General features: G+C 42.7%; 1 protein-coding gene across 2 annotated transcripts in view; it reads left to right on the top strand.

Annotated features, from left to right (window-relative positions):
- Positions 1-13210, top strand: part of hspg2 (heparan sulfate proteoglycan 2) — a 166327-nt gene that overhangs the window by 103985 nt on the left and 49132 nt on the right. Inside the window, exons 34-41 of one of the 2 annotated variants that reach the window (XM_050064829.1) lie at positions 3920-4003; positions 7920-8012; positions 8104-8196; positions 8863-9093; positions 9184-9297; positions 9412-9539; positions 11823-11909; positions 12097-12155. In XM_050064829.1, the coding sequence (XP_049920786.1) occupies positions 3920-4003; positions 7920-8012; positions 8104-8196; positions 8863-9093; positions 9184-9297; positions 9412-9539; positions 11823-11909; positions 12097-12155 (889 nt within the window). The remainder of the gene's footprint in view (positions 1-3919; positions 4004-7919; positions 8013-8103; positions 8197-8862; positions 9094-9183; positions 9298-9411; positions 9540-11822; positions 11910-12096; positions 12156-13210) is intronic. The other variant, XM_050064830.1, reaches the window with a different exon arrangement.

Below are 13210 nucleotides of genomic sequence, written 5' to 3'. Positions count from 1 at the left end.
ACCACTTACATTACAGTGCAAACTGCACACAGAAATTGCTTTCTGCTCCACATCACATGAGCCATGTAAATGGATTGATCATCAATGGTCCATTAAAGAACTTCATACCGTTTAACTTTGCTCGAATAACACTGCCATAACACTCCCAAATACCATCAGCTCAGTGATAAGGAAAGTGATCAAAGAGCTTGCTTTATCCACACCAATAGAGTGCCCCGTACTCGCCAGAGGAGCAGCAAAGGAAGGATGCTTCCATTTGGAACCTAATGGCCTCTGAACGTAGAGACAACCACAGATCCAAAAGAGCTAGACAGGTATTTGGTATGAACTGCACTGTAGATTGTCGTAATGAAGGCAACACTCACACGTCTAATGAGAATAACTGATGCACAGTGTTTGTGTCATTATAAGCTAACACGCTGACAGTTTGTGGACTTGTGTGGAAGTATTTTCCCCCTCGGTTCATAGATGTAGCAGCATGGAGAATCACCTCGGTGTGATGAAAGGTCACTGAGCAGGAGCATGTTGTGTCGGACTCTGCGTGTGCATTTGCATGTGTGTGAAACACAAAGAGGTCTTAGTTGGAACGCGAAGTCCCAGGAAAGTTTCTGCACTGCAAGAAGTTGTTGATTTGTGTGTTATCCGTGTGATCGAAATGTTTGGAGTAGAGGTCGACCGATAGTGGATTTTTACAGGGTGATATAATAGTGATAGTTTGGGGCAAATTAGGAGAAAGAGATGACTGGTTTTCTGTAAACTCAAACGTAGATCAAAAGGTAATCTGGTGCTCATGGAAAGCGAAGCACAACAGGACAGCACTCCAAAAAATATATCAACAAGGGAGAAAATATTAAAAAGCCTTTATTGTAGAGGCTAAAACATTAAAAGAGCAAACAGTTTTCAACCGCTGTAGCTGTCCGTCGTTTTCAAAGCCCAAAGACCAACAGTTGTTTAATCACGCTGGCTCTTTTAATGATTTATTCACTACAGTAAAGGCTTTTTATATTTCCTACGTCATTGATCGGTTTTTCAAGTGCCTGGCCTGCCTTCCTTTGTATTAGAAACTGTATAAGCAAGTGTATAATGTTTAAATAACTACTTAACTAAACATCTAAGTCAAAGAAATAGATCTTGATCACTGAAGTAATGAATAAATCTGTAACTGAACATCAAACTTACTGTAAATCTAGCTAATAATAATAATGGGACTGATACTCAGTGACGTTCCCTCGACTTTGTTTCTGTATGGTGCTTCCATGCAAAACAGTGATCCTAGATGGGCAGTATTTCTGTTAGTTGTGTTTAAAATATGTAAAGTATTTTAAGTACTTTTGAGTATTTTGTAGTTGGTATTTGACAGGGCTGAAAAATGTAAATGTTATGTTTAACAAGATAGTTTGAGTGGAGTAATTTTGTACTCTCAAAATACTTAAAGTACTTCTCATAAAACATAAAAACAAAACAAGAGTAGGTCAAAGCGCCTCAGGGGATTTCATTTTGAAACAGGAAGTGGTGGCATTCGCTCAGTCAGACTTTTCTGTATTTAGGGCTTAAAATGCATGTCAGTACATCTTAAAATGAGCCGCACATTCCAGTCACATGGCAGAGGGGACCTGCTTTCTCTGCAGCTTTACCCACTAATCATTTACAACCCTCCCTTCTTCAGCTCTGGTTGGTGATGTTCATCCCCGCATGAGTGGTTGAGGCTGCGCAGCCCTCGGCCACTATCGTAGCCAAGTAACACCGATAAGTATAGTTTATGAAACGTCCTATCGGCCAAATTGATAAATCGGTCGACCTCTAGCTTGGAGTGAGAATAGTTCCCTTGAGCTCAGTGTTGGGCAGTGACACATCACTGTCTTAAAATGACTTTTTCCAGAAGAAGAGCTAGTTACTGATAAAATGTTTAGTAATAATAACTCGTTATGATGTTACTTTTGTTATCACCCCAATACTGACTTAAAAATACAACAATCACGTTAGCAGATTCATTTCCGTAATCGTCGTGCTGCACATGAACGTCACAAAGCAGCAAGTTAGTTTGGGGGATGGAAACGCTCACTTTAAGTGGCTGGAAATGTTCCCATTACTTTGATTTTGTAGGGAGGAAAGATGACAAGAACATCATTGTTCCAAATAGTGGTCCTAAGACTCTTCCCCCTGTGAAAAACACCTACCATAGCACAGCAGAGCACAACAGGAAGCTCCAGGAAATACACCGCACCAAATGTGAGCCCTCCTCGGCCGTTGAGGATGGCTCCAGCCCCACACTGGCTATACAAACAAAACTTAATTTTAATTTGAATAAAATGTTGCCAGTCTCCACCACTGACTCTCCCAACTTTAGACTGATCCTAAGGGAAATACCAGTCACGGGCAACAGAAGACCCCGAGTAACAAAATGATCTGCAAGCTATCTCGCCTCAGCTTCGCTTACTGATGATTACCCCGACACGCAGAGGCGCTCATGCCAATTTTGTGGGGTGTAACAGATTAGTAATATAACGAGTAGTGTAACGAATTAATGTCAGCAGGGAATAATAAGTTAACTAATAATATTACTTTTGAAAATAGTAATGAGTAATGTATTACACTTAAAGAGTAACGAGCCCAACACAACCTGAGCCCAAACGTTGTTGTGCAGCACATCCAAGCATCGTAGACTTAAAATCATGCCTAGCATGTTCACCTTCTTGCAGTGATGTCGACGATGCATGTCCTGGAAAAACTAAACCCTGTCCCCCTCATTTTGACTGTTCCCATGGTTACGCATCTTCTGTTATTTCCGGTACTTCACTTTCCGCTCCCCAGGCAGATGTCAGAGAGCTGGATGACGAGGTCTGGGCGCTCTTCCCTAACTTCTCCAATGGACGAGCTGGTTCCCCTCCATTCTTTCCTTCCTCCTCTAAATCCACCTCCTCCTTCTCTTCCTCTTCTTCTTCTTCTCATTCATCTCGAATCCCAACTTCCTCTTCCTCTCGATATACTTTGCGTAACCTGAGCCCTCCTTCCCCTCCATCTGGTATCTCCTCTTCAGTTAGGCCAACCAGACCCCAACCCTACTCCCCAGGCCACTCTCCCCATCTGCAGGTACACTCTGTCAGAGATCGCAAGAGGTTTACGAGCCTTTTTTGTTTCTCGGTCGTGTTGGTGACTTCTTGTGTTTCTCTTTGGTGCGAATCAACAGAGCAAGAACACACTGAGCAAGACTTCTGCTCGTTCTTCTGGGGACGGCAGCAAGGTAGACAGTGGCATGACTGACTGGCTGACCTCATGGCTCACCTGTTAGTGCATGCTCGGTCTTTAAAAGTTAACCAACAACCAGATGTCCTCAGTTTGTCCAGGGCAGTTAATGTTTACTTCAGAAACAGCACTTAACAAATGATCCACTGACGAAAAGTGAAATATGTTTAGTTTATAGTTACCAAAGGATGGATAATTGCACAATACCTCTGCTCGACTGGGTGGTATTTTTCATTGTTAGGCATGTAGCTCCCACTCAGTGCTGTCACTGTAATTGTCCACTTGAGAGTAACATTGGTTTTTCAGTGTTCTGTCATTATACTGCTGTTTACTTTAAAGCAGCCTCTCACTGCAGCACATGTTAAGCTGTCATTTTCACATTATTGACAGTGGAAGTTGTTGTTTTGGTTGTCAGGCAAAGCACAATGCGACTTCTACGCTGTTATCAAACTGTCAGCGGAGCCTTTAACAGCACTTGCACTTAACAACATGTTCTTAAAAGAGTTTAGCTGTATGTTATGTTGCACATTTGTCCTGAGATTTTTGTCGGGCTTTACTCTTCTTCATGCTCGCCTGCTCGCACTGCTTCTCTGCCTGCTTATTATTTAGTCTCTCTGCCTCTCGCTCCATCTGTGGCTTTTTCTCTGATGCCTCTCCTTCCTCCTCTGCCTCTCAGTACGCTCTGGTCTACAAAGGTTTCAGCTTGCACCAGGATGATCTGCTCTACTGGCAGCTCCCAGCGCAGTTCACAGGGGATAAGGTAACTGTGAGAACTCTTGGGCGACGTCCCCTCCTGACCCTCTGGTCCACCTCCTCCAGGTCACAGAAATTACAGCACCCTTAGTGTCCTCCAGTCCTCCCACTACCCTTCAGCCCTCAACCTCACACTCCCTTCACACTCCCTTCTGTCCACTCCCTCACATGTTCACACTCCCTGACTCCCTGTCCCAGTCCTCCCTTAAAGCGTCCTCTAGACTTCCTGGTGTACATTCATCCTCTGGCATGTACCATTTTAACATGTGAAGTTTCACCTTTTTTTTGTTCACAGAATAAAACATCATCCACGTCATCCATCACACACAATTAGAGACAGAAAGGTCCGTGTACTTCGCGGCCATTCGTTTTTCGTTTCGAAATAACAAATTGAAACACGGAAAACCAACAATTATCCATTTTTTTGTTTTGAAATGACCAAACGAAAAAGGAATAAAACAATCCGTCTCCCGTTTTTTATTTGATAATAAAGAAAAGAAAAATGGAAAACGAATCGTTATCAGTTATCTGATTTAATTTGGGAATTTAAAAAAAACCCTGTGGGAAACTCCTTTCTCTATTTTTTGTTCATTTCTTCTCTGTGACCAGTAAGTTGCATTCATGTGGTCTATGAAATGTACATACAGAGCATGTACATTTCCTATAACTACTAGAATATTGCTTTATCTGACATGTTATGCTAATAAATAACTTTTCCAACTAATCTAGGTCACTCTACATGGACAGCAACTAACGGCTTTTTTGCGGACATTAGTCCGTGATATACAATACGTGAATTAATAAAAAGTTTTATTACCATGGACCAAACGTTCCTTTTTGTCCGCCAGTTTTCTGTGATAGTGACATCAGTTTCAGTCAAGTCGGCAACTCCTGTTCCAAAATTATCTCCGAGTTGTTTTTCCGACATGAGCGGACGTTCATGTGTATTTTCCTAGTCGGAAAGTAATTTTTCCGATTATTCCGACACCACATGAATGCAACTTACTGGTCACAGAGAAGAAACAAACAAAAAATAGAGAAAGGAGTTTCCCATAGGGTTTTTTTTTTTTAATTCCCAAATTAAATCAGATAACGGGTAACGAAAAACGAATGGCCGTGAAGTACACAGACCCAGAAACTGCAAATACAGTGGTTCCCAACTGGTGGGTCACGGTCCAAAAGTGGATCACAAACTTTATTTAGAAGTGCAGTGAATTTCCAGCACAGAGCTTTTATTTTGAAGAGCTGTTTCCTGCTGTAGAGTGAGTGAATAACAGACAGATACTTGACAGAGACAGCAAACTCGCTCAACGCCATGGTCACATGCAAGTATCTCACTGAGGGCTGAGTGTTCTCAAAACGCACATCTGTCACGCACTTCAAAAGCAACTTTCAATAATTTATTTTACGAAACGGGGGAAACAAACGTGAACAAAAACAGTTCCATAATTCATATTAAATTCAAAAGATAACGAAAAAACAGCTACAAGTGAGAGGGAATAGTGATAAAGTGGTCAAACTTGGTCAAATCCACAGCCTCAACCCATCCGACACTGTTAGACTGACTCACCAGCAGACATCACTACATGAGGGTACACAGTATTCAGTACTTTGCCAAACAAAGTCTGCCATTGTTCTGCCACGGTGTTCTTGGTGCAAAGCCAGCATTTATACTTTGCCATGTGTGGCTAATTGCAATCAGGGGGAAATCAGGGGCAAACTGCACTCAGCTGCCAAACTTTGTGGGCGTGTTTGCGCTGGTATATCATTAGCGCAATATCCTTTGTGAATAGGACGTTAAGATGGAGCAAACTGTGGGTGCAAATGAAGTGCAAGTCAAGGTGCTATCAGCGGCCGCAGTTCATTCTTTGTGAAGTAGGCCCTGAGTGTATTAAACTGTGTGGACCTTGAACTAATGACCGAGGAGAAATCTGGACCCTGTGGACCAGTTGGGAAACACTGCTCTAGGGTTTCACCTGCTTGGTTGTCTGTGATTTAACATTTAATTTAAGAAGGTTTTTAAAATACAAATACAAGAAGTCATATAATTATCGTCTGTGTCATTAAAGGCACGCTCCAGTGGTGTGGTATTGCATCTCCATAAAGTTTACAAACTCTCAAATGAGCAATAAAACTTTTGAGACTTTCAGGGCCCTACCTTACACCTGGTGCAAAGTTGCGCACAGTGCAACTGTCATTGCAAGTTTCAGATATATTTATGCCCATCTGTGCACCCATGGGGGTGTAGGGTGTGATCAGGCACATTGTTGGCAGATTGGTATTTTGAGGCAGCAGAAAGCAACTGTGCCACTGACCAACAGATAGAATCAGAGCGGCGCAGTATTTTCCTGCTTTTTAAAGGGCGCTTTATGCAGATAGTAAAATGCACCTACAGAGGTGGGTTTACAACATGTGTACGCTCTGCATGTTACACACAGAGACATGCAGATGGGTTGTGGGTGGGTGAAATAATGCATCATTAATGAGGAAAATATTAGTGACATTCTCTAAAATGTGAAGTGAGTTGCTGTAGTGACATTACTGCTGTTACTGCTTCTCCAGTTTGCCAGATCCATGTCAGTAGCGATGTGTCAGGTGCAGGCACACCAGGCTTTTAAAGGGAAGGGAGATAACACTGTGATTAGTTAAACATATGTAATGCCAATGACACACCTATGATTAATTAAGGGAATAAATACAACTCTTTTGCCCCTTGCACCTTACTTCGCACCCAGAATATGTTCTGTCTCACCAGCAGAAGTAGAGTTGGACACACACTAAATGCAGTTGCGCCATGTACTTAAAATCAGTGGTTCCCAACTGGTGGGTTGTGCTCCAAAAGTGGGTTGTGGGTTCATTCTGAATGGACCGCAAGTGACTTGCAAACATGTCAAGTTTGAAAAAACACACTTCATTTAGAAGTACAGTGAATTTCCAGCACAGAGCTTTTATTCTGAAGTGCTGTTTCCTGCTGTAGAGTGAGTGCTAACTGACAGCTACTTAACAGAGACAGCACACTAGCTCGGCGACATGGCCAAATGCAAGTATGACGCTGAATATATTAAACTTTGTGGACCTTGAGCTAATGACCGAGGAGAAATCTGGACCTCGTAGCTGGACCAGTTGTGAACCGATGCCTTTGATCATGTACTATAGATCATTTAAATAAGGCCCTTTGTCTCTATAGTGGGTGAAGTGCCAAAAAATCTTCAATTCCATTAATGCAGCTGGTTAGCATATTAAGTTAAAGCCCCGCTGCCTTATAAATACCCACTTCTTTTGAGCCCCACACCCTGTTTGCAATGCAGGCTTCCTGTTAAAGCTGTTCAGTGTTAAAGGGGAACTACACCCATTATCAAACATACAATCAAACATAACCAACTCTCTCCTAAATCCCATAAACCTATAGAGCAGCTCCAGACTCTATACCCTATGACATCACAGGTTAGAGACACTTCTCTGGTTTCTTGCTATGAGAGAGAGGAGCTCATGTTCACAAATATTGATCAAACCTTCTAAGGCCATGGAAATAACAACAAACTGGAATTCTTAAATTAAGTGGCGCTCTCCTTAAATCCTCAACTCAAGATCAGATAATCCCAATGACATCACTGTGACAGCATCAGCGTTATTTTTTCAGATTTAAGAAAGCTTTCACCAGAGCCACAGACAACATCAGCATTACTCCCCATCATGAGTGAACTAAATCCTGTTAACATGGTAGCTCTCAGATGTTTAAACAAACTTTCCTCACATCCTTCTAGTACAGTGGATTTGATGTAGCAGCTCACTCCGTGTTGCTCTAAGAAGCCATCTGGCATCCATTTTTCCTACATTTGATGTTTCTGTTTCATCATGGGAATTGCAGCACTGTTTGACCTGGCAGAAGATCTAAAGCCTCTCCCTCCCTGACCGTGTCTTAGGTGGGCTCTTACGGCGGCAAGATTAAATACAGCATCTCCTATGTGGCCGGTCCAAGAGGAACACTGCTCGATGATGGCGACGTCCAGATTATTGTGAGTGTACGCCCTCATGTTGATTCACTGTTTCCCCCCTCTCTCACATGCATTTGTAGCGTTTACTCACCTGTCAGTGTTGTTCCTGCAGGGGAATGACATCACTCTGGTAGCCCGTCAGCCGTGGCAGAGGAGGCAGCAGGGCAGCAGGGAGACTAACCAGTTTGAGATTGTCTTCAAAGAGGTGAGTGGCTCTTAACAGCACTTTTTGTGCCACAGTTTGTGGCTGTAAAGTTTCATGAGGCTGTGATCATCCCAGAGGTCACAATAGGTCATTTTATACAGTGAGATCAAGTAGAAATGAAATGGTTACTATGGAGGCTAACATCATCACACATTAATAAAATTGGGCTCATTGAATCCACAAGAGTCTCAGCTTTCCAGACAGACCCAATTTATGCAATTTCCAAGACTGTTAGGGACCCCAGTATGTCAAATTACATAAATACAATAGGCAAATAATAACACATTTGTACAGTATGCAAAAAAACTGTGTGCTTTTTGCCCAGAAGTGAGTTATTCTGTAAAGGGGAGACTAACGGGCACCCATAAAAATCATTTTCAGTAGCATATCTTGAGATAAGAGGTCATGGAACCCCTTTGAAAATGGCCATGCTGGGTTCTCCCTCGTCAAAATTTAGTCTATCTTTGGAGCATTATTTAACCCCCTTTCCAACAAGCTAGCATGACATTGTTGGTACCAGTAGTTTCCTTAGATCTTCCTGTTTCATATGATACCACTCTAGCTTTAAAATAACCCGCTACAGCCTCCGAAAGACAGTAATGTTGGTGGAGGATGCTGGCGTTCTTGAAAGAGGTTAAACAATAAATGTCTTCATTTTGTTTCCAGGAACACTGGCGCCGTCCTGATGGCATGCCCGCCACCCGAGAGCACTTGATGATGGTCCTGGCTGACCTTGACGACATCCTGATTCGAGCATCCTACTCCACTGAGATGCGGTCCTCCAGTATCTTTGACATCAGCATGGAAGTCTCAGTGCCTAACTACAGCGGCTTGGCTCAGGCGCTCGAGGTGGAGCAGTGTCGCTGCCCACCTGGATACCAGGGACTTTCCTGCCAGGTAAATTGTTGATCCTCTCTGAATTTCACAGATTTTTTTCCTGAATTGCTGATGCTAATCATTCTCTAAATCACATAATGTCTCTTTAAGGACTGTGCTCCTGGGTACACTCGCACTGGAGGAGGTTTGTACCTGGGCCACTGTGAGCTCTGTGAATGCAACGGCCACTCTGACTCCTGCCACCCTGAGACTGGCATCTGCACGGTATGAAGCAACAGATTAGCGTACAGTATAGCTGATATTGGTGTTGTTGTGGTTAGAGCATAGCACCCTGACGAGTTGCACAGATCTCTGAATGCGATACATTTCTCCTTCCAGAGCTGCCTGCACAACACTCAGGGCGAGCTCTGTGAGCAGTGCGCTCCTGGTTTCTTCGGTGACCCCACTGTTGGCACTCCGGAGGACTGCCAGCCCTGCGCCTGCCCCCACACTGACCCAGACAACCAGTGAGTACTGGCACATACACCAAGACTTCACATTCCACCTCCATTAATAGCTCAAGACGACTCAGTGTGCGGCTCACTTGCTCTTGTTTATACAGCAAAGTCTAATGTCTTATAAATTCTGGAGTTTGATTCATTACGGTTATTAACCTGTTTCCTGCAAACACGAAATATAATACATTCACTTTCCCACTGAAACCCTCTGATACTGTATCCTTACTTACTTTATTTTAACAGATCAGATTGTGTTGCACAGTGCTCGTAAGAGCTGCAGTATGTTGAAGAACTTATGAAGAAATCTTTCAGTAAAACGAGACAGGCCGTCGCTCCCAATGCAAATTCACTGTTTTTATTTGACCAAGTGTCGTATGTTGGTTTCTTTGCTCTGCCTGCTTTAAAATATTCATAGCTTAGTGTTGTAAATTCCTGAATTAAATTGTCTGAGAGAGATTTTCTTCCAGTCACTTCACAGCAGAAAATCAATGTGACTAAATTACTTGTTAGGTTCAGTTGATGTTGAACCTTGTTTCTGTCCCGAATATCAGTTTTTGGACTTCAAAGCTTCAGTGATAAATATCCACAATTAATCAAAGCTTCGACGGGGGAGGGGGGCTAATGAGAACCCGCAACAGCAACAGCAACACTAGCCAAAATAGCCAAAATAGCCAAAATAGCCAGAAAAACAGAGTACTACTAAAACGGCTATCGTGTTACTTAGTATTTACAGGTGATTTCCCATGCTCGTTGTGGATTTGTTCAGACCAGTTCAGACCAATGATTTGCGACAAGACGAAACAGTTTTAGAATGTTGCAGAGAAAAGTTGCAGCGGTGTGAACTGGCCGATCTGAGCTCGACTCAAGCCGGCTGATGGTGTCACCTGCAACTCAGCTGATCAAATCGCCGGTGGCTGGTTTTAGAACATAAAGCACGTCACCTCTTTCAACAGCCAGCCATCCCTGCCGAGCCCTCTGTTTCCAGTGGCAATCTCAGGCAGTAGGTCGCTGCTGCTGCGCGCTGTATGTGCTGCCCCGCACACACACATTCTCATTAACCGTATTTATTATGAATACAGTCCATCTGATGCTCGTTTTGTTTCTGTTTTTCACCATTTCATCACTACTACAAATGCAGCTGTAGCCAGTATCTCACTATCACTATCCTCATTCATATTCTAAGAAGCTACAAATTATATTCAGCCACAAAATAAACCTGAAACGCTGCAAATCAGAACAGAAGTACAGAGAGTTGTTGCATAGAGATGATACACCATCTCATCTAGTTGCATTGTTGTGAACCGGCAGGTTTTTAGAACGTTGCAGAACGGCACACTGCAAGTAGCTGCATGATTCAACTCGTCTCAGCACGAAGCATGTGTAAAAAGTCTCTCCTTCAAAAATAACTAAAATATAAGAGAGATTCAACATCGAGTCGCATTTTTTAAAAATGATCTAAATAAGCAAATGAACACATTATGATAACCGCCAGCTTTTACATCACAGTATACCTTGAAACCAGTATATCGCTGCAACCCTTAGACCAGTTTCCAGTTTCTTCGCAAATTTTGAAACTATTCCAGACGCTTGACTTTGACATATGTCTCGTGCATCTGTTTAGCCTGTCACGTGTGGTCAAACTGTCACAGTTTCACGAGTACTGGATCGCTAGTGAGAGATGTAAGATCAGAGCTAATCAGAATCACAAACTACCACTAAATTTAACCTCCTGAGACTCGATCAATAGGACCCGATAAGTATAAAAAACTAAACATTGTAAGCGATAATTAAGTCCTAACGTCCTCAAAAGAGTACGTCCTAATTAACAGCGTCTTATGTTGTTGCTGTTGCTGAAATTGGTCAAATTTGTTGCCATATCAAACTACAAACATTATTAATCATAAATAAACAAGTTTCAACCATAAAATGTGATCAGGCTTTGGACCTTGTCCACTTTTGTGTCGGGATCGGCTGCACACTGACGTGGCAGAGATGGCTGCCATCTTGTTTTTACATGGATTAGTGTATTGTGCTCTTACTACCACTAGATGGCACAAAAGTGTCCACGAACGAGGACAACAGGTCTAAGTTAAAGCTACTCTTACCTTTCTTGCATTTCACACAGCACTTGCAAAAAATTTGTTTTGTTACACGAGCGGTGACGTCAGTCGGAGGCCTCCACGTGGGGGGACATAAGATACCATGGCATCGCTCGAAGCTAGAGTCAAAGTATTTGGGTCGGCCTTATGCACAACAATTTATCTTCCTGTCTGTGTGTAACTCGTGTCACAGGTTCTCCCCCACCTGTGAGAGCCTTGGAAATGGAGGTTACCAGTGCACTGCCTGTCAGCCTGGGTACACTGGCCAGTACTGTGAACGGTGAGTTAACCCATCACGTTCTCTTAATGTGTGTTAACTGAAATTATTCTAGTTAATTTTGATAAATTCGACCTACTTTCACGGTAAGACGAACTGCAATTTTCACCAGTTTACAAGTGCCGTGACAAGCAATTAAATCGAACCTTAAGATGATCTTGTTTCTGTGTCTGTTTTTAACCGTCATCAGTTGTGCTCCTGGATATGTGGGCAACCCACAGGAGAGAGAGAAGTGTCGCCCATACGATGGTAAGGCTACATTTTGCTTTAATGTGACTGAACAGGGCTCATTGTGCTTATGTTCCCAAGAGAAAAAATAATGCTTGTGCTGTATGTGCTTTAAAAATATACTGTGGCCAATCACATGGAGAGAAAAACAGCAGGGTGTTTCACAAAGGAGGCATAGAGAAGTCAAACTTCTTATTAATTGTGACTTCACACTCCTGTTTAGATTGGTCACAGCGACCTGCAAATTCTCCTGGGACAGTTAATTAAGTTTATAAAATAAAGCCAAGCTTGTCACAGGTATACACAAAGAGAATTACCCCAAGGCAGAAACACTACAAACAAAAACACAGCAAAATAACAATGCAGTTTAATGAAGATTACAAGCAGCAAATCCAGGCCTTAGCCCGGTCAAGAAATAGCTCAGCACATAACCGCCTGAAAAACCACACCTTCTTATTTTTACACTGGAGCTAATGTGCAGATTAAACAAACAAGATATGAAGTGCTAATTAGTGAGCTTTAGAGATGCTTTTAATCGGACTTTGTTACATTAGACAGAGAAAGGCTGGCTGTTTTACCCAAAGTCCAGTCGTTATGCTAAGCTACATAAACCATCAACCAGTGATCTTCTAATCTCACTCCCTGCAAGACAGTGAATAAACATATTTCCCAAAGGCATAACTGTTACGTTAAATATACCTTCGGCTAAAAACAGAAGTCACCGCTGAATGATGTCCGTTCAGTTTGGCTCTTTCAAGCCTTGTTTCCACCGAGCAGGCCGGTACAGTTCAGTTCAGTACGCTTTTCTGCTTCCACAGTGAAAAGTTGTGGATGGTACCAGTGGAACCGTTCCGTACCGTGCCCGTTTTTGGTCCCCCCTCTGTTGGGGTACCTAGCACACAGATCTGGTTCTAAAAGGTGGAGCTGTGAACGCTGCAGTCTGATTGGTCAATAGAGGACAGTCACTCTGCTCAGGGCTGAGTTGTGTCTGGTTTTGAGGCTCATGTCACAACTGTTCATACTGTGGAGAGTTTTATTAGTAAACTGTAACTATAAAATGAAAGGATGTTTTGCTG

Source organism: Epinephelus moara, chromosome 16 (genome assembly GCF_006386435.1).
Source record: "Epinephelus moara isolate mb chromosome 16, YSFRI_EMoa_1.0, whole genome shotgun sequence".
In the NCBI taxonomy this organism is placed as follows: Eukaryota; Metazoa; Chordata; class Actinopteri; order Perciformes; family Serranidae; genus Epinephelus; species Epinephelus moara.
The sequence above is the reverse complement of the archived record's forward strand: the minus strand, read 5'-3'. Positions and strand labels throughout refer to the sequence as shown.